The 21,755-nt window shown below is 47.5% G+C and overlaps 1 protein-coding gene across 1 annotated transcript in view; it reads right to left on the minus strand.

The window, feature by feature from the left end:
• LOC132577334 (probable E3 ubiquitin-protein ligase HERC6) overlaps positions 1 to 21,472 on the minus strand; it is a 44,347-nt gene extending 22,875 nt beyond the window's left edge. The window contains exons 1-11 of the mRNA XM_060247066.1: positions 21,176 to 21,472; positions 19,298 to 19,454; positions 18,210 to 18,286; positions 17,785 to 18,012; positions 16,743 to 16,837; positions 15,974 to 16,101; positions 12,717 to 12,853; positions 7,108 to 7,172; positions 4,648 to 4,772; positions 3,837 to 3,896; positions 3,627 to 3,723 (exon numbers count right to left, since the gene is read on the minus strand). Of these exons, the coding sequence (XP_060103049.1) occupies positions 3,627 to 3,723; positions 3,837 to 3,896; positions 4,648 to 4,772; positions 7,108 to 7,172; positions 12,717 to 12,853; positions 15,974 to 16,101; positions 16,743 to 16,837; positions 17,785 to 18,012; positions 18,210 to 18,286; positions 19,298 to 19,454; positions 21,176 to 21,443 (1,437 nt within the window). The 5' untranslated portion in view covers positions 21,444 to 21,472. The remainder of the gene's footprint in view (positions 1 to 3,626; positions 3,724 to 3,836; positions 3,897 to 4,647; positions 4,773 to 7,107; positions 7,173 to 12,716; positions 12,854 to 15,973; positions 16,102 to 16,742; positions 16,838 to 17,784; positions 18,013 to 18,209; positions 18,287 to 19,297; positions 19,455 to 21,175) is intronic.
• Positions 21,473 to 21,755: the final 283 nt, after the last annotated feature.

Genomic DNA, 21,755 nt, shown 5'->3' on the forward strand with positions numbered 1-21,755 from the left:
ATGCCGAGGACCCATTTGTCTGTGGTGATGGTCGACCAGGCCTTCAGGAAAGGGAAGAGGCGGGTATGGTCCGGCGAAGAGGAATGGTATGGGAGAAGGGCCGGGAGGCAGTCAAAGGCCCTGCTTGGGTTGTTTAGAACCCTTCTGTCTGGAAGACTGGCCAGTTGGAGGAGAGTATTTCGGCTTTGGGGTGTAAGGTTGCTTGGAGAATGGCGAAGCAGACTTGGGACGCCATGGCTGGTCCGGTGACTTAGGGAACGGTTTCCTGTCCCAAGGCTTTGGCCACTGCCGCTTGGACTGAGCCCGTGATGTGGAGACCCCCAGGTTCTGAGATGTTTTTATGCTCTTGTCCATTTCCTGCAATACCGAATCGGTGGTTGCACTAAACAGACCAGAGCCGTCAAAGGGCAAGTCCTCTATGTAAGCCTGAGTGTCGTATTGGAGGGCCGTGGACCGGAGCCAGGAGTGGCGACGTAACGCAATTGCGGTGGTCAAAGTCTTCGCGCAGGTATCGCCAGAGTGTTTAGAGGAGTTCAGTTGCTGCTTTGCCAGCAGCATGCCTTCCTTCTGAAGCCTGCGGAGGGCGACTTTGCTCTGCTCGGGGAGGCTAGGGAGGAGTGTCGAGACCTGGTCCCACCAGGCGTATTGGTAGCAACCCATACAGGCCGCATAGTTGGCGATTTTAACGCCTAACGACCCTGCAGAGTATAGCCTTCTGCCCATGGTGTCCAATTTCTTCCCCTCCTTATCAGGAGGAGTGGAATGAGTCTTTTTGGCCTTTGAGGACGACGAGACTACGACCGAGTTCGGTCGAGGATGATTGTACAAGAACTCCGCCCCCGATTCCTGGATGCGGTACATATGATCCAGCGCCTAGATGATACAGGCATCGACACCGGTTTATCCCACGAGGCCTTGGCCGTATGGAGCATGACATTAGTCAAAGGCAGGGCCACCGCAGTGGAAGTGTCCATCTGCACAATGTCAAACACGGTGTCGGTAATGACCGGCTGGGGTTGTATGGTAGTGAGCGACAGCAACTGGGCCATCCGCTTGATCAGATCCCCGTATGATTTTAGGTCCTCTGACGGGGAAATGGGCTGTTCCTCAGACATCTTCTGCGGAGGGGAGGGTTCCCCGGGTGAAGACACTTCCAGCTCGTCAGCAGACAAGCCCTCATGCGATCTAGAGGATCTAGCTGGCGAGTCCGATTGGTCCAAGACATGTGGATCTGGCGGCGACACTTGACGCTTTAGCTCAGGCTTCTCCACTGGGGCTCTATCCCGAACCGATGGCCTTGTGTCCTCGATGTCGGGGGGATTTGATGCCAAAGCAGAAGGCACACGGCGCGGTGGGCGGTACGATGTCCTGGACCGGTAGGAGGCGTCGGAGGATTGATCCCAATCCAGCTGACGAGGAGGGAGCCATGGGAAAGATGGCTGCATGGGGTAGGCCCCATACAAGTACTGCCATTGCCTCTGGTCCCATGGGATCTGCGAGGGGTCCCGGGCTCGAGGCAAGCGGCTCTTGGACGATCGGTCCCTGGGTCCTCTTTCTCGGTCCCGAGAGTGTGGACTACGGGATCGACGAGGTTGGAGTTGAACCGGTGGGCTTCGTTCGGTACCGGAACGTTGTGCAGACTCGATCTCTCGGTCGGAGTCGGAAGAGATGACGAGCACCGTCGACATCGAGGCTATCGGCCGAATCGGAGAGGCGAGTAGCTTCAACGGCGGAATGATCGGAGCTGTCAGGTCGGAAGGAGAGGCGGGAGCGGTGGAGGACAAGGATTTAAGCTTCGGCTTATCCAGTCTTCTCGCCTTCTTCTTCTCACTCTGCAGACCCTTATCCTCTTTAGACCGCTTAGCAGGTACAGAGGATTCCGACAAAGGAGCCGAGGCAGTGCGTTTTGTAAGACGCTCAGCGTCGGAAATAGGGCGCTCGGTGTCGACCATCGAAGACGTCGATGTCGACGGCAGATCGGTAGCGACCGGTTGATCTACCCTTTCTGCCGATGAACGGACCGGAGACAAGGTCTGTTCCATGAGGGCTGCCGCAAGTCTCGCCGCTCTATTCTTTCGAGTCTGTCTAGAGAATTTTGCACAATGCGTGCAAGAGTCGGGGCGATGCCGTTCTCCAAGGCACAGGAGACAAAGCGAGTGCCCGTCAGGTGGAGCTATCTTGCTCCCGCACTTGGAGCACCTCCGAAAAAATCCCCACCGCCTTTCCATACACAGCCGGAAGGCGGGAAGACAGGGGAGGGGGGGAGGGAACAAAAAACAACGCGTTCCAACCCACACGCGCCCCGAAAAAACAAGCAAATCTAAACTAACAACTATAACTATAACTATAACAACTATCTACAGCTAACTACAATCCTAAGAATATAAGGGGAAAGTTCACCGACCGAAGCAAGAAGATCGACTGATCAGCGCGGCGGTCAGAAGAGAACTGGCGGGATGTCCGCGCCCGTCGCAGTGAGCATGCGCGGTGGGGCTCTTGGGCATGCGCACTGAGACATCGGCGCGGAAATCCGCAGCTTTTGAGTTTACCGATCGAGATCGGCGCAGGCGCCTTACTCCCATCAGTGTGATGCACAGAGACCACGAAGAAGATCACACAAAGAAACCCACTGGCTGCCTTTCTGCAGGAACCGAGTGTGCCTCTTGATCTGAAGGAGGCAAACCCAGAGCAATGACTCACATAGATACATAACAGGCATCTTCTGCTACAAGGACCAATTTTGCAAAACTTTCTCTTTACTGTAACTTGACCCACATCTCAACTTGACCCATTTGTCTTCTCTGTCCATGCATGGTTTTTTCATAACACAAACACTAGTTCTTGCCCAGATAGGAGGTTCAAATTGACCCAAAGTAGTAGCAAAAAAATGAACAAGTTTATTGACTGATTTCTTTTTTTTTACCACTCCATTCTCTGGCTTATTAGATCAACTGGCCTGTGGTGTTTCCCTTGTAATTGTTTGTAAATCACTGCAAATACTCTGACAAAGCAAGTCGTTTTCTCTATAGCTACACATAAGGTGCAAAGCACAAAATATGGCAAAAATGTGTCATTTCCTTGATTGGTGTATTGCTGCAGTTCTATTCCTATGCTATTAATGAAAGAAACTGACATTTTGATTTTGTTTTTCTGGCCACTAGTGGTATGCTCAATGCAAGCTGAAATATTTTTTAAAAATTATGACGTTACTCTGTTAGACATCCCCACTCAAACTAGATCAAATGTACATTGTGTCCAGGCAAAGAATAGCTTAATATTCCCCTTACAATAAAGAGAGTCTAACATCTAACTTGCCACAATCTTTTTTTACTGCAACATATTGGCACTGCTACACTTCTTGAATTCAACAGGACATTTGTTATGTTATGGTCTGCCACTTTGCCAGTCACCTACCACATATAGTCAAGTATCAGTAACGGCTAGAAACTTGTCTTTGGTTGGATTTTTAAAAAAAGTAATTCTAAAGAGGCAAAATCCAATACCAGATTTCATAATTCTGCAAGTATTGCTCTAGATGCAGGGAATATGCACAGTTCTGTATCTCAGAACAAAACTGTTCTCTCTGGACACAATCCACACCACCACACTGTCACAAGATTCTCTACCTTGTTACTAATCCAGTCCTTTTGGGTAAGCTCATAGAATACGTCTCTTGCCTTTTGTAGGTCAACCATTATACAGCAGTCAGCTTTCAGAGCAGACCTAAAAGTGATACAGTTTAAACAACAGGTAGAAAAAGGATGCTCGCAATACGGTACCTACACCCAGTGCTTCATCTGCCACCAATTTTATGCAGAAACACATGAACTACTTACTTTGGTTTTAAAAAGCTTGCTGCTAAACAGGGAGGGGAAGAAAATATCTCATCAATTTCTCTGCAAAAAGAGAGAGAGAGAGAGGAGAATGCATGTAAAGCAACACGCTGGACTGTCTCTGTCCATGCTGGATTTGAGGCTGGGTTTCATTCAAACCATACTTCTGGAAACATTAATCACATGAAGCTGCCTAATATCAAGTCTACATCTAGTCCAGCACTTGAGAGGCAGCAGCTCTCCAGGGTCTCAGGGAGAGAAAGGTCCTTCCTAACATCACAGTAGCCAAGATTCCTTATAACCAAACTAAACGAGGTGGCATTTTAGAGGCAGTTCTTCAGTTGCCATGAAGCCATCATGGATTAGGTGTGCAATCGGCCTAGGAGCTTTATTCCCCCCCCTGTGCCTTTTCTGGTGCAGAAACAGTTATGGGGCCTTCTCTCTGCACTTGAACAGGCACTGGAGGAAAGGAAACAAAAGCTCCTAGAGCAGCCACATGGCCCAATCCTGATGAGGACCCCACACCATTTTTTTTAAGAACCACAACTGCTTCTACAATAACATGGCAGTGATGGGACGGGCCTGTGGCCACTTGTCATGTTTAGTTGGGCTCTTAGCTGGAGCAATCAGCGATTTAATCTGGGACCCTCGCCAAGCAGAACAGGCAATCCACCACTGAGCCAGTGGTTCAGCAAACAGCAAAGAAGAACTCTACCCAATGACTGTCTTTGTAAACTTTAAAGATGGATAGCAACAACTTTTGGCTCAGGGCACAGGCTTCCTTTTCCTCCACAAAATGAGAACCCATTGAAACCTGTTTGCTCTCTCCCAACTTTCGGCGTCTTCCGCTGCCATCCATTCATTCATCATCGCCCTGTCCAGCTGGCTGATCTTTGGCAAGGCTTCTACTGAGGAACCTCCGCTTGCATCCTTGGAGGCCTTTAAGAGAACCAGATCATGAAAAGAAGAGTAAAATATCACTCATCCTTCACCCAGATGATTACCAATTTCATAAACTCTCAAAAAACAGAAGTCCACTAGCAGGGGCCTCCAGATTGGTTCAGCCACCAGTCATAGAAGCAGGGGTGGAATTCTAGCAGGAGCTCCTTTGCATATTAGGCCACACACCCCTGATGTAGCCAATCTTCTAAGAGCTTACAAAAAAGAGCCTTGAAAGCTCTTGAGAAGACTGGCTACGTCAGGGGTGTGTGGCCTAATATGCAAAGGAGCTCCTGCTAGAATTCCACTCCTGCACAGAAGGAACATCTGTGGGTACCACTGCATTTATGGGCACCATGTTGGGGGACCCACAGCCTTAATAGAAGACTATTCATTTCAGTACAACAAATTTTGAGTCCAGTGGCACCTTTAAGACCAATAAAGTTTCATTTCAGTGTGAGATTTTGTGAGTCGTCACAGCCTTCTTCAGATGCACAGAGGCAAACAACAATAGCAGGGATATCAAACTCATTTATTGAGAGGGACGGATGTGGCATAAATGGAACTTTGTGGGCCCAGGCCACATGTGCCGTAAAATGTAATGCCAAGTAGCGGAGAGATAGGTTTTATAAAGGATACAGAAAAAAACAATTAAAGATGGTATTTTTTGGTGTGGGGGGAGAATAGTGGGATTTAGCAATGCAATTTTTTAAAATACAACATCAAGAAAAAGCACAAGGATCACAGCAGAAACTAAAAATATAAACATACTCGGGGCTTAGGAAAACATGAAATGGCTGGACATTAGAAGCTTCTCCACCTGCCCCCAAGGTCGGCTCAGATTAGCAATCGCTTTTCGGTGTCATATCCCAGGTTAGAGTACTCACTAAGCACACATTCTAAGGTCCATTTAGCAAAGCATCAATCCTTTATTTGTAAAGTCACAACTCCAGCAAGGAACAGCTTTTAACTGGCCATATAAATGCTGAGAAGTGGAACTGAACCCCACTCCATTAAAATACATTGCAGCACAGACAAAGCTGTAAGGAAAACTTGGAACGGATTTTCCATTAAGGTCTCTGTGCCCAGAGAGACTATTCCTGGAGACTTTAATGGAAAATCCATTCCACGTTTTCTTTGCAGCTTTGCAAGCCCAGAATTGCTTCCTGCTTCAGCCTGCAAAGACAAGGAAGGAGGAGCTGGGAACTTTGGCAGCCTGGGAACTTCAAAGGGTGAGGACAGGAGGGGGGACAGGGGAGAAAAGAGCTTCTTGGGTCTGATTAAAGCTCTGGGCCGGCTGTGTGTGGCTCACGAGCCAGGCATTTGACACCCCTGGATTATAGGTTTGGTTTGTAGGATTGTCAGGTCCCTCCTGGCAACCAGCAGGGGATGGGAGGAATTTACCAGAAGAGAGAGGAAAGCCCAGGTGATGTGGAGACATCAAATCTGGCACACGTAGGAAGTGACATCATCAAGTTGCTTTGTCTCAGTGCTGTTCTGGGATTTGGGTAAAACATTAGCTAAAAATGGCTTCTTTCATTTTTGTCTAAATATCAAAGGGTCACCTGGATAACACCTGTGTCACTGGGATAACACCTGTGTCACTGGGATAACATTAATCCTTACGCGCATCAGAAGTGATGACACCATGTTGCCAGTGGCCCTGCCATGGGTCAGCTGATCGGGGGGGCTGGTGGCAGGAGACCCCCTAGCTCCACCAGGCAACCCTATTGGTTACATACTTAACTGGGGGAAGGGGCTGTTTCAGAGAGAGACTGCTGTAAAACAAGATGATTATTGATACCATAAATCCTTAGAACACAGAAGGAGCTGATATTGGGGGCAGTCATAAAATACCACGTGTTTCTAAAGATCTGCATAAGGTTCAAACTGCTTCACACGTATCCTACTGGCAACAAGCCAGTAAAAATGTATTAAAATTATCAGGGCTTTTTTTGCAGCAGGAACTATTTTGCACATTAGGCTGCACCTCCCTAATGTAGTCAATCCTCCTAAGGCTTACAAGGCTTTTATTTACAGGGTTTACTGTAAGATCCAGGAGGATTGGCTACATCAGGGGTATGTGGCCTAATATGCAAAGGAGCTCCTGCTACAGAAAAAGCCCTGAAAATTATCATCCCCACACTGCAGGTTGGGTGGAGAGGAATCAGAACAGCAACCCTTCAGGCCAGCTATGCAATTTCTGAGACCAAATCTGAACAGTCTATTCCCCAGTTCATTCTTACCAGTTTCTACTATATTTTCCCTTTCCTTTCGTAAACCTTTATCTACACAAACAAAACAATGCCCAAATCAAAGGAAACATAGAACATACCTGCGCAATGGCAAAGCTGACAGATCCTCCTGCAAATATCTGTTTTATCGGGACGCCTACAAATTCTGCAAGGATGTGAAACAAATGTTCTTTATGATGTGTTGTTTCCCTTTTTGCAGTATCTTAATCAGGGCTTTTTTTTTGTAGCAGGAACTCCTTTGCATATTATGGCACACACCCCTGATGTAGCCAATCCTCCTGGAGCTTACAGAAGGCCCTGTAAGCTCATGGAGGATTGGCTACATCTGAGGTGTGTGGCCCAATATGCAAAGGAGTTTCTGCTACAGAAAAAAAAGTCCTGATCTTAATATCATTCCTTCATTTATGCCTCACTTTTCTTTCCAGTGGGAAACAGAATTGGTTTACATTATCCACTTCAGCCTAGGTCCTCTGTGCAACTTTCTATAGAGACCCTTTTGAGCTCTCTAGATATCACATTCTGTCCTCATGTCTAAAAACTTTATGCCCTCATCAGGGCTTTTTTGGTAGAAAAAGCCCAGCAGGAACTCATTTGCATATAAGGCCACACCCCATTGATGTCACCATTGTTTTGCACAGGGCTTTTTTGCAGAAAAAGCCCAGCAGGAACCTATTTGCATATTAGGCCACAGCCCCTGACACCAAGTCAGCTGGAATTGCATTCCTGCTCAAAAAAAGCCATGGCCCTCATAATCTTAAAACTAGTAAGTGAGCCAGCAATACTCCTTGGCTTGCGACTAGACAACTGGAATTCTGCTCCAAAAATGTTATAATTAAGCACATTTGCAGGATCTCTACTATGTAACTTGTTGCTACCTTGCCTCTTTCATTTTTAGGTTTTGCTATTGAAGGAGCTCTGCACTTAATTCTTTTTCAAGTCTCCCACCATTCCCCCCCAAAAAACATTTGTTTTCCCTAATGGGAAGCTACTATTTAGCAAGTGCCACAATTTACCCTTCTGTGTCAAATTGCAAGACCTTGGCTCACAATGCTCAACTGAACAGTGGGGAATAACTTAATACCACTTAATTTCAATCTTGCATCACTCCACACTCCTTACGTTATTCAGCCTTAAATCATTTTAGTTACCCTGCAGCATTTATATCCTCTTGTGATCTTGTTGTGAACTGCAATGTTTGTTCTGATAACACTGGGATAATTTTTACCTTGAATTGCAGACAAGTACTATGCACTGGAGTGTGTTGAGTCGTGGTGACTTTTTCCTGCTATCCAACGATTTATTACTCTTATGAGTCTAGAGATGCTTAGAGCAGTACCTGTCTTTTCCATTTGTTGCAACAAATAAGTGCTGTGAAATGTAAAGTAATCTTTGCTTTCTTTGATGTCATTTTTGTGAGTACGAAAGTATCACTACAAAATCTGGTGAGGTCATTAGTGCTGGGGTGGGGGGGAGAGGTCTTTTAGCAAATCGGAGTTGCGGTTCCCATTTTTATCAGTTAAAACCTTCCTCAGATTATCGAATGGGCTTTTGCCCCCTTCATCTGTTTCTAGAGATCACACTGGACGATTTTACCATGGCAGAGTTTGGGTTCATCATGACATCCCAGTTCTCTAAGAAAGATTGGAAGCAGCTCCACAGACCTCAGCTAAGAGCTGCCTTCCTTGCAGCTATCAAGTGAACTTAGAATAGCTCTTCCTTTTCATTAAGATGATGATGATATTGGATTTATATCCCGCCCTCCACTCCAAAGAGTCTCAGAGCGGCTCACAATCTCCTTTACCTTCCTCCCCCACAACAGACACCCTGTGAGGTGGGTGGGGCTGGAGAGGGCTCTTACAGCAGCTGCGCTTTCAAGGACAACCTCTGCCAGAGCTATGGCTGACCCAAGGCCATGCTAGCAGGTGCAAGTGGAGGAGTGGGGAATCAAACCCGGTTCTCCCAGATAAGAGTCCGCACACTTAACCACACCACCAAACTGGCTCTCCATTGAGTCACACCTTATAGGGTTGCCAACTCCAGGTTCGGAGATTTTATAGATGAAGCCTGAGGGCATGGTTGGGGGAGGGGACAGACTTCAGTGGGGTATGATACTGTAGGAGTCCACCTTCCAAAGCGGCAATTTTCTTCAGGTGAGCTAATCTCTCCTGCTTGGAGATCAGTTGTAATACAGAGAGAGCTCTAGCCACCATCAGGTTGGCAACTCTTATAAGTTAGCAGTATTGCTGCAGTCTTAGCACTGCAAACCAACTGTTTGCCTTCAACTATCTCAGGCCAATAGTGGACATCTGAAACCAGCCCAGAGAAGAAGGGAACTACAGAACAAAAGACATTGGATTTATACCCCACCCTTCACTCGGAGTCTCAGAGACACTTACAAGCTCCTTCCCTTCCTCTCCCCACAACAGACACCCTGTGAGGTAAGTGGGCTGAGAGATCTCTAAGAGAACTGCTTGTCAGCAGAACAGCTCTGAGAGAACTTGTGACTGATTCAAGGTCACATCAGCAGCTGCATGTGGAGGAGAAGCGTGGAATCAAACCCAGTTTTCCCAGATTAGAGTCTGTGCACTTAACCACTACACCAAACTGGGATATGCTCAAACTTCTTTAAGCCAGTTATAAACTCACAGGCCAATAGAGGTTTGGGGTTTTTTGACAGAGAAAGGGTGTGGCATTTCAAGTGTTATCCCACTATGGTATAAGAACGTTGGTCTAGATTCTGAGAGAACCAGGTTCAGATCCCTTCTCTGTCATGGAAGCTTGCTGGGTGACCTTGGGTCCGTCACACACTCAGCCTAACTTACCTCACAGAGCTGTTGTGAGAATAAAATAGAGGGGAGTCAATGTAAGCCAGTTTGGGTCCCCATTGGGGAAAAAAGGCAGGATATAAATGAACTAAAGTACATACTAGACTAGTACATACCAGGGGTGGCTAAACTGTGGCTCTTTCACACATATTGTGCGGCTCTCAAAGCCCTCACCACCGCATTGGCCAGCTTGGAGAAGGCATTTTTCTCTTTAAATCACTTCTGCAAGCCAAGCCAGCCAACATCTTGGAGAATGCATTTAAAGAAAGTTGCTTTCTTTCCATCTCTCCCCCCCTCCAATCTATTTGTTTTCCTCCCTCCTTCTCTTGCCGCTCTCTGATGTTTATTCTGTGTGGCTCCTATGTTAAGGAAGTTTGGCCACCTCTGGAACATACTATGCATTGCAGGTGACAAGTTTATCCACAGTTTATAATCATTACATTTTTATATTTATTCTCCATGCTCTCCTCCTCCCAGTAGTCCTTTCTGACCCCACCAAGTTTATTCCTAGGGGCACAAGAGCAAACTGGGTCAGTGGCATGGGCTTTTTTTGTAGCTGGGAATCCTTTGCATGTATAGCCAATCCTCCAAGAGCTTACAGTAGGCCCAGTAAGAAGAACCCTGTAAGCTCTTGAAGGATTGGCTACATAAGAGGGGTGTGGCCTAATATGCAAAGGAGTTCCTGCTACAAAAAAAGCCCTGGACAATGGACTTCACTGGAAAGCAGGAAGGAGATAAAATTGCCCTTCTTGCCCTCTTTCAGCACAGCCCAGCTGATGGAGGAAGAACAAGAAAGCAATTTCACCTCCTTCCCCCCTTCACTACTGAGCTTCACTAACCTGTATGGCTATTACACCACTAAGGTTCTGCAACCCTAGGAATAACCTTTCCCGGCGCTGGGGAGGGGAAGGCTGGGGGAAAATAATTTTGCTGAATCCTTTCCGTGCAACACTAAAACTAGGTGCCTGCACACACACACAAAAAAATGGTATTTTTCAAATTTGGGTATGCTGGACCCCCCCCCCCCCCATATATTAGTATTCTGGAATTCCAATATTGGTATTGTATTCAGATCTAGGATTTTTCAGGAATCCTGAACTTTTTCAGCTCCCTTATACCATATGGGGATCATTATAATCAATGGGGAATCTCTCTGGAGGTCGTCAGGGACTGCTTTTGGAGGCATGGGCACCAAAATTTGCACCATAGATGCTGGTGCCTCAGAAGACCCTCTCCCAAGTTTCAAAAAGATTTGACCAAGGGGTCTAGTTGTATGGAGCCCCAAATAAGGTGCCCCCATCCTCTGTTGTTTCCAATGGAGGAAAAAATAGCAACAAAAGCAAAGGCAATAAAAGCCAAGAAGAACAGAATCATAGTCCTAGAGAATCTTTAGGACAGAAACTGAAAGAGGGGCATTTTTGCAAGCCCAGCAGAACTGGGGGCAATGTACATAGTACCCAGCAGAACTCGGTGCCACTGCGGCAATGCCAGCTCAACAGGACTGTCATCAAGCACAGAATCACAATCCAAGTGGGAGGAGGGGTTGAAAACCCAGCAGAATCAGTGCAGTGTAGTGCTCAGACAGCAAAAATCAGGGCCATGTAGCAATGCTAGCTTAACAACTAATCCAAGCAAGGGGGTTTGCAAAGCCCAACTGAAACCACTACCATTGTGGCAATGCCAGCTCACCAGGGCTGATGTGAAGCACTGAATCACAATCTAAGCAGTGGGTAAGGTTGGAAGCCCAGCAGAACAAAATGCAATGTACTAGTGCCCAGCAGAACCCAGTGTCATTGTGGCAATGCAAGCAAAAGGGGACTAATATCAAACCAGAGAATCCTTTTCAGTACAAACTGAAAGGTGGCGTTCTTTCAAGCTGAACTCAACCAGATAAATGTACAGAATGCCCAGCAGAATCAAATACCACTGTAGCACTGAAAGCTTAGAAGGACTGATTTCAAAGCAAAGCCACAAATAATACAAGCAAGAAGGGGGAATTTTGCAAGCCCACCATTACCAGTTACAAAGAACAAAAACTGAAGAGGGGAACATTTTTTTCAAGCTCAGCACAACCAGTTCAGTGTACAGAATACTCAGCAAAATCCAGGGACACTAAGGTAACAAACTCTGTGAGCAAGAAGCTTCAACGGTTCCCTCCTCCTCACGGCGCCTAAGGTCAGTCCTGTATGTTTAACCATTTGAACCTGGCTGTCCTTTAACATTTTTATTTATTTTGATTTCTATCCCACCCTTCCCCACAAGTGGACTCAGGGCGAGTCACAACAGAATATAAACAATAAACCAGGTTATAAAAACCATAAACAATTGAATCCAGTTATTAAAAATAGATGGCAAGCCAGTAAAAACCTGTTGTGTTACATGCATTGGAGGGCAGGTGGGCAGAGACATAACAGTCCGATTACTGAGTCCACTGGTCTCTACACCATCAGGTGAACATGAGGGCAGTTTGGGAAGGAGGGGCCAAAGCGAAAGGTCTCTCACCTGTTAGGCAAAAGCCCAGCAGAATAGATCTGCCTTTCTAGGCCCTGTGGAACTCTAACAAGTCCTGCAGGGCCCTGATCTCCATTGGGAGCAAGTTCCAACAGGCTGGGGTTACATAGTCTGATTAATGTTCTCCAGAATGTTTTGCCAGGAGTGTGTTGTTCAAAATACCTGTTCAGTATTTAAAGACCAGAATTTCCATCCCTTTGGTTCATTTCAAATACATACAGAATGTTTTGATAATGCATAGTAATAATGGTGGTCAGACTGATGGAAATGATGGGGAGATTAAACATGTCAAAAAAAAAAAACCTCAGTTATTTTGGACAAAAAAAAAACACGTTTAAGGAGGGGAAGGATACCATTAGGAGAAATGAGTGCACTAATGTTAAAGCTCTGTGTCTCATCCTGCTTGCAGGAAGCTGCTCCATATTCACTGCACCCACGTCCAAAAGATATCAGCTTGCCGGAAGCAGAGATATAAGCAAGTGTGTGATAGCTGTTGGGAAAAAACAAAGAGCTGTGTGAAAGTAGACTCTCAGATCACACCCCATAGGTCCCCTCCCCCTTCTTAAGGAACTTATTAGCTAGGAGGTCCCCAGGATACCATCATTGTGGGTACAATTTCATTCCCCGGGTGAAGAAAGAAGGAGGTTAACGGAGCTTTCGCATGGGTGGGCAGATGCCACTGTGGCTGGGATGGCCTGCTGTTTCCTCCCCCAAATACAGGGCTTTTTTGTAGCAGGAACTCCTTTGCATATTAGACCACACACCCCTGATGTAACCAATCCTCCTGGAGCTTACAGTAGGCCCTGTACTAAGAGCCCTGTAAGCTTTTGGAGGATTGGCTACATCAGGGGCTTATGGCCTAATATGCAAAGGAACTCCTGCTACAAAAAAAAAAGCCCTGTACCTGCAATAAACTCATTCTCCAAACCATGGTGAAATCTGGCAGCCAGAAAGGCAATAAGACCAGGCCTTCCCCATCTCACAGTGGTCTGTTGAGACCCAGCATAGACTGCATCTTGGAACCAGCCTAACAGACCCAGGGGAGAGCAAGCCAAAAAGGGCTATTGAAAGTGAGCATGTACACAGCATCTCATGACCACTACAATCAACAGAGACAGCCAGCCTTAGCTTTTTAACTAATCTATAATCCCATTTTCTCTGCCTCTAGCAATCTGTACTGTCTCCTTCGAAGTAATTTCAGAAGTCTAGTACCTTTTCCAACTCAACATCAAGCCACTGATGTAAAGAAACACAAACACTGGCAACCTTCCGAACCTCAGAAGTGTAAACCAAGCATTCCACATGTACACAATTTTAATCTGGCTACTCATTACACCTTGGGCTAGCCAACTTCTAGCCCTCCAAAGCATATTTAAACTGGCTGTTATCTCTCTTGAGGCACCCGTAAGAGTGTACCTTCAGACTCTGGCTGAGCTTTTGACATGAACTGCTGGTCGGCCATGTCTCTCCCCCGCTCCTTCCTCCATGTGGATTCCAGACTTCAGGATCAGGTGACTATTCCAAATCAACCCTCTTCTCAGTCACTATCAATCATCCTTTATTTCTTAGTACTGTGTGTGGTTCTGTTTTTATTATTTTCTGGAATGCTGTTTGTGTGCTTGAACCTACCCCCGATAAAAATACACCCGCTTTTATTCAAACACTTCCATTCCTGCTACCAAGCTCTCTGGGTCTTACCCCTGTATACATAGCAGCAAAAGAAACTTAGTAGCCCGAGTGCCCTTTGCATGTTGGCCACAGGTTACGCATTCTGAGTAACACTGCCCTAGACTGTCTTGCACCCCAGGCAAGGCTAACTTCTGGCACCCTCCCCTGCACTGATATCACCAAGTCACATGGGGGGCATCCAGTTTGGTGTGCTAGAAGGCTGGATCCCTAGGCAATCGCCTAGTTTGTCTAGTAGTAGGGCCAGCCCTGAGCATGCAGACAAGGGTTTCAGCATTTCTGGCCTGTCTCCTGACACATGCACTGCTGGTCTTCCTCCATCCCTTTCCCTGTTTCAGCCAAGGCTTCATCCACCACAAGCACAGCAGAACATTAGCAAAATAATCTGTTAGTAGGGGGGAAACCAACTAAAATTGATTAAATGGCAGTTCCACCAACATGTCACAGGTTGTATTTTTCTTTCACCAGACCATCCTCATGTATGAACCACATCTGTGCAATGCCTTGACAGAGAGAAGTGTACGGACTCTACAGTGCCGCACCTTTATTAGGCCAAGTCCAGTGCCGGGGCAGCTACAGTGTATGTGCTTTTCTGTTGCAATGGCAGACACACAAATAGTTTGCCACTTGGGATAGTTGGTGGTAGCTGCTACACATCCAGCAAGGCTGCCAAGAAGTAATCTTAAGTTAAGCCTAACCTAGGGGTGGCCAAACTTGCTTAAAGTAAGAGCCACATAGAATAAATGGCAGATGTTTGAGGGAGGGAGGGAGGAAAGGTAACCCAGGGGTGGCCAAACATGCCTAAAGTAAGAGCCACATAGAATAAATGGCAGATGTTTGAGGGAGGGAGGGAGGGAGGGAGGGAGGGAGGGAGGAAAGGTAACTCAGGGGTGGCCAAACTTGCCTAAAGTAAGAGCCACATAGAATAAACGGCAGATGTTTGAGGGAGGGAGGGAGGAAAGGTAACCCAGGGGTGGCCAAGCTTGCCTAAAGTAAGAGCCACATAGAATAAACGGCAGATGTTGGAGGGAGGGAGGAAAGGTAACCCAGGGGTGGCCAAGCTTGCCTAAAGTAAGAGCCACATAGAATAAAGGGCAGATGTCGGTGGGAAGGGAGGGAGGGAGGAAAATAGATGAGGAAGAGGTGGAAAGAAAGCAACTTTAACTTTAAATGCATTCTCCAAACTGTTGTCTGGCTTGGCGCAGTGATTTGAAGAGAGAAATGCCTACTCCAAGCTGGCCAGTGGGGTGGGGCTTCAAGAGCCACACTATACGTGTGAAACAGCCACATGTGGCTCCTGATCCACAATTTGGCCACCCCTGGCTTAACCTTTGCTTTCTATTACTCTGGAATTCCTTGCTTAATAGGCTTGTAAAAGTCAAGTTTGCAGCAATCATGAATTACTGCATTTATTTCCTTCCAAGATGCACAGCCTGCTTGCCAGCGATGGCTCCTGACAGACAAAACCAGTGGCAGCAGAAATATATTCTCCCAAGTGCCAACCACCTGCTTTACTACATCTAACATGGAGTGGCAAGGACAGAATTGCTTTTTAATTTAACACAGAAGTTTCCTGGGGCACCACCGCCCTAGAGGGGCCCTCAGCAACTCTGCCACTGACTCAGGAGCTGCTTGGCTCAGACTGGCCATGGCAATTGGGAGTCAGCTAACAACTTGGCTGCTCTTCCATTGGTGCCAGTTTGCAGAAGGATGCAGTGGGGCAAGAACTCTCCACTGTTGGCACTGCTGAGCAGAGCAGCAACACTGCTTTGCGGCGTGGCAGAGGCCACACAGCTTGGGTGGCTGCAAGGTCGTTTTCACTTCCTAGTCCACTTGTGGAAGATGCAGAATTCTCTCAACTGCTTCTTGCATACTTTCCCGATCCCTTGCAAAAACAGCAGCAGATATAAGCTGCAGTACATACCTTCCACACGCCAGATGGGAAACTGGCCCATCAATCCAGTCAACCTTTTGAGGTCCTCTTTTCTGGCCAGAAGAAGTTTGCCCCAGCTGTCCAGCAGAGTCATTGCCAAATGTGAAGATGCTGCCATCCTGTTTAGAGTATGAGCAAAGCACAGCTAAACGGGCACACAATTCACACTCCACAATAAACTTCTCAGAGTTTTTTAGTTTCATCCATCTTTGCCTAAGTCCTAAGAACTTGGGTCATGTTCTCATATAAGAACATAAGAGAAGCCATGTTGGATCAGGCCAATGGCCCATCCAGTCCAACACTCTGTGTCACACAGTGGCCAAAAAATGTTATATATGTTAAATGTTATATACATATGGACCTCTGCTCCATATGCTTATCCATTCCCCTCTTGAAGCTGTCTATGCTTGTAGCCGCCACCACCTCCTGTGGCAGTGAATTCCACATGTTAATCACCCTTTGGTACTTCCTTTTATCCGTTTTAACCTGACTGCTCAGCAATTTCATTGAATGCCCACGAGTTCTTGTATTGTGAGAAAGGGAGAAAAGTACTTCTTTCTCTACTTTCTCCATCCCATGCATCATCTTGTAAACCTCTATCATGTCACCCCGCAGTTGCCATTTCTCCAAGCTAAAGAGCCCCAAGCGTTTTAACGGGCATGGAATTACCAGATCCAAACACTTTAGATGCCCAACATTCCGAGATTCCACTACCTTGTTTTTGGGCCCAATCAGTTTGTAGCAACATATAAAAATATACCTGGGTGAGGACGGCAGCATGCTCAGCTCCACAGCTAATGTAGATCACATCCAGGTTCCTCAGAGCAGCCACCAAGCATGGCTGGCACACCCGCTCTGTTGGGGAATCAAAGAAGATCAGACTAGCTGGAAGAAGTCCTGAGGCTTATTTTCAGACAAACATGCACAGAACTGCAGTCGTAGGTTCTTGGTTTCAGTGAACAGACTTTGTTATAACAACCCACTGGCTGTTTTGGCAAATTTCAAATCAGGCTCCTGGATTTTGAAACAAATGCCGCTAATTCAGAGCACAGCTCGCAGCGTGGCAGAGGAAATTTGGAAGACAACTTTAAACTTTTTCAAAATCTAATTTGGCTTTTTTTGGGGGGCGGGGGTGGAAGTGGTTACAGGTGGAAAAGTCACTAACTGATTTCGCACTCGCCCTACGCTGCTGTCACATTCATCTTCTCAGCACGGCGTCCTTCCGATTTCCCACTATCTGCCCCGGGGTTGCAGCAAAGATTGGTGTTTTCGTGCAGCAAACAGAAACCGCTAAAAACGAGTTTCTGTTTGCTGCACTTAAACGCCTATCTTTGCTGCAGCCCTGGGGCAGATAGTGGGAAATTCGAAGGATGCCTTGCTGAGAAAACGAATGTGACAGCAGCGTAGGGAGAGTGCGAAATCGATCATTGTTTGCCAGTTGAGCCAAGATTTGGGTATTCCTAGACCGATTTCCCACTAGCCTTACGCCACTCTCACGCTCCTCTTCTCTACAGGGCTTTCGTCACATTTCACACTATCTGCCCCAGGGCTGCAACTACCTTTGTCTTTTTCACGCAGCAAAAAGAAACTGGGTTTTAGAGGATCTTGTTTGCTGTGGGGAAAAGGAGGAGCGAGTTGCAGCCCCGGGGCAGATAGTGTGAAATGCGATGGAAGCCCCGTAGAGAAGAGCAGCACGGGAGCAGCGTACGGCTAGTGGGAAATCGGTCCTAGTTCAAGATGCTACCAGAAGAAGAAACCATCAAAGTGGGAATGTACACACAAGGAAATCAAGGCAGGCTTACCACTGGAGTCACTTTGACTTAGACCAAGCTGATGCACGTTGTTTCTTCCCCATCCATACACAACTCCTGAAAGGGAGAGGGCAAAACTTTGCGCCCCGCCAGCAGCCACCTGGGCCAATGGGATGCCGTCGAGAGAAACTTTTTGTGGTTGAAAATGGGAAGAGACTTCTCCTCCTTCAATTCCCAGCTGGCCATAGGTGTTCTGTCCCCAGGAGAAGACTTTGCCATCTTAGTTTCAGGAAGAAGAAGTGGGAGACAGGGTGAAAGATTAGAGGCCACAACCACAAGAGCCAGGATTCCCCAGTGCACACTTTGACATCTACAGTGCTCGAGCCACAGTGATGGAAAACCATCCCCTTTATGCCATTTGTATGAGGAAGCAAGACAAGCACTGCTTATAACAGCTTAATGAAACAAAGGATTACCTTTGGTTAGGGCTATTGTGTGGTAGTGTCCACAAGCCACTTGTATTACTTTGCGCGGGGATAATCCATCTATTTTCCTGTACAGTAATCAGAAGGCAAGAAAACAAGCAAGCATTTCGGATTTTCTTTTTTTTTAAAGGGCTGAAGACTGCAAGCATTTTAAATACTGGCTAGTTTTTAGTTAAGCACTGCGGGCTACAGTACAAACATCACAACCTTATCGCACCTTGGCACTGCCATCATTTTTGCTACAGCCTAAACGTATCTCGCCCATTTTGCTATTTATATGTTAACTGTATTTCCAGTCCACTTTCCTCATTGAGATTCAAGGCACATTAACACAGTGCAGGGCAACACAATCAAAAGGATAAAGAACTCTAATGAATATACTAGCACTAAGGGAACAAATCTGTTACCTTAAGCATAGCATATTAACATAGCATATTAGACATGAAACTGAGTGAAGAAGATGATATTGGATTTATATCCCGCCCTATACTCTAAATCTCAGAGTTCCAGAGCGGTCACAATCTACTTTACCTTCTCCCCCCACCCACACACAAAGAGCCACTTAGAATAGACGCCAGATTTTGAGAGCCACAAGACATGAACATCAGGTGTTTGAGAGCAACAAGGCAGGCAGGCAGGCAGGCAAATAGAGGGGAGGAGAGGTGGAAAAAAGCAACTTTAAATGCATCCCCCAAGCCCCCGGCTGGCTTGGCTTGGAGAAGTGATTTAAAGAGACAAATGTTTTCTCCAAGCTGGCTGATGGGGCACTGGGGGCTTCCAGAGCCACATAATATGTGTGAAAGAGGCATATGTGGCTCCTGAGCCACAGTTTGGCCACCCCTGGTTCAAGCTCTTTTTGCCTACAGGGAGCCTTCAACAGGTAGAGCTCCGCTTGTGGAGAGGGCGGGATAGAAATTTAAAGTAATAAACGGAGCCCCGACGAATAGGAAGGACAAGTTTTCAAGGCTTCACAGTGGTCCTAGCGGAATACATATTTGGATGCATTTTTTCCCTGGAGGATGCCCAGCACTCATCCTGGTTCAGCCACAACATCACAGCTGTTATGATTAAACACTTACTTGGGGATTAACTGGTCTTTCCATTGCCCAGTGCCCAACTGTCCGAAAGTGCCAGCTCCCCAAGAGAAAATACTTCCATTGCTGCAAATGGCTATGGAGTACTCCTTACCACAGCTGACGTTTACAACAGCCTGCGCTTCCAGTGCTTGGATTTGTTCTTTCAGGGGGACAAAAGAAAACAGTACAAACATTAACATCTGTATAGTACCCAGAAGGATATGTTTCTACACCCCGTGTCTGTTGCTTTGGAGAGTGGAGAACAGTGGATGTTGTCTCATAGGCTGAGACTCTGAAATTTGCAGTGGTCCAGTTTCTTTTGAGGTGCAAAGGGGTACAAGGTGCCTCAGTTGCTTCTACAGTACATCTTACCAACGGAACTTTAAAACAATTTCTTGGGATACTTGACCTTTAAACTCTCGACACAGAAACCAAACGTTGGTCTTAAAGGTGCTTTCTTTGTATTTCTCCCATGGGATCCAGGGAACTGGGCAAAGGAAACTCTGGTTCTTTCCCTCCCTCCCCAGAGGACCAGGAGAGGGAGGAGTCTCAGCCAATAGAAGGAAGAGAGACTCGGCTCAGTAGCTTTGTTGTGCAACTGAGAGAGCCTGGTGAAGCAAGCTGAGATGCAGAAGGAAGCAAGGCCCCTGGGCCAGTTTGACACCCCTGCTCTAGACCTTTTAAAAATATATATATATCATTTTTATTGTTTAATTAAAATATACAATTTTTCATTGTCTCATTGTTCCATTATAACTTTTTCTCCCCCATCCCCCCCCCTCAATCTAAACTACTTCTTTCAGCCAGAGGCATAGGGCTTGAAGCTTCCACTGAACATCTTCCTTCTGTTCCTCTCCCTGCTCTACACCTTTAATCCCAGTTTAGTCCTGTCCCGAAACTGACATTCTACATTGGAATAGCAGAATCAGAAAAACTCCATCATTTTGGTGTAGAATGTCAGTTTGCGGACAGCACTAAGCCGGGACTAACGATCTACTGCGAAATTGCTAAAAAACACCGTGCCGGATGGAAAAAGAAACTTCGAAAATGCGAAGCAGTATCCAGAAGGTGGCGCTCTTCGCGCTGACCCCCGAGAGAGCGGACAGCCCCGCCCCTTTAGGAAGCAGCAAAACGATCCCTGACTTCTCTCATCTCCTCCTCCACCGCCTGCGCAGGCGCTCTCGAGCGGCGGCAAGCCTCGTGGAGAAGAGCCCTCGGACAGGAGAGCGCGCTTCTGCAAATGAACCTGCGCGTGGAGACAGCCGAGGAGAGATTCCGTTCTCCGTGCCTCTCTCTCTCGGCTCCACTTTTATTCCAACCCCTGCCTGACCCCAGCCTTTGTTCCTCTGGGGCACTCCCAACGTGCATTATCGGACGCCTTTGGTGGTGGTTGTTCAGAGCCCCCAAAGATGGGAGAGGGCCGGTGGGCAAGCGGGGCTGCTACGGTCCACGCGCATAGCGGAACTATCAGTCCCTCCTTACGTTCTACGGCGAACACGGATCTATCCCGTACGTGCTTTCCGCAAGAAAGAGGCAACACGGATTCATTTTGTCATTGAAACCGCGGCGAAAGGGGGCGTTCCTGACACGGGTTTAGCCGTGCATAGGTCGAATGCAACTTGTGATTTATTTATTTTTTCTCTTAAATCAAGAGTTCACTGAACAGCACAGGAATGAAAACAAGTACAGGCTCAAGCTGCAGGAGGAGCGCGCGAGATCAGGCCGCTGCCTAACCACGCTACTCTCGAGGAGGACCCGAAGAGCATTTCAACCCTGGCTGCCCCCCCGCCCCGCCCCCCGGAGTTCCATGTCGCCTCCGGAGTTCTTCCCAAGCAGCAACCGCGCTGCGAGGCAGGCCAGGTCGGAAGGCAGAGATCGTACCTGGCACGGAGCTGCAGAGCCGCCCTGCGGGGAGCCTCCTACCCAGCTGGCCCCGGGTGTTGTCCCCGCAAGAAGAGACGCCGCCGTCGGGGTGAAGCAGCAGCGTGTGCCACTCGCCGCAGGCCACCAGCCTCACCCCGCGCCTCCACAGCGCTTCGGGCCCTGGACCGAAACGGACAGGCGGCTGCTGCTTCTGCTCCTGGTCGTCGCCGTCCGGTTTGCCCAGGCCCAGCTGCCCGGAGGCGCCTTCTCCCCAGCAGTAGAGCATGGCTACGCCTCCCAGCTCCTAGTCTCCACAACTCACCTGCAGCAACCCGGCTTTAGATGTTCCAGGGAGCTCCTCCCCTTTCTGACAGCCCCGCCCACAAAGGCCTGCCAGCTTCGTTTTCTGCCTCTGCGCCTATGCCTTTAGCAACTGCGGCAACTCAGAAGGAGAAGGCTTGCTCTCCCAGCCAAAAAGCTCCCCCTGTGAATTTCTGCCTGCCAAGCAAAAAGCCGGTGGAAAAGTTGGGCTAGTACTCTTTGTTCCCTGGCAGGGCTGCCCTGATTTCAAATAGTCACGTGCCAAGCAGAAAAAAGG

This window comes from Heteronotia binoei, chromosome 9 (assembly GCF_032191835.1).
Source record: "Heteronotia binoei isolate CCM8104 ecotype False Entrance Well chromosome 9, APGP_CSIRO_Hbin_v1, whole genome shotgun sequence".
NCBI classification, from domain to species: domain Eukaryota; kingdom Metazoa; phylum Chordata; class Lepidosauria; order Squamata; family Gekkonidae; genus Heteronotia; species Heteronotia binoei.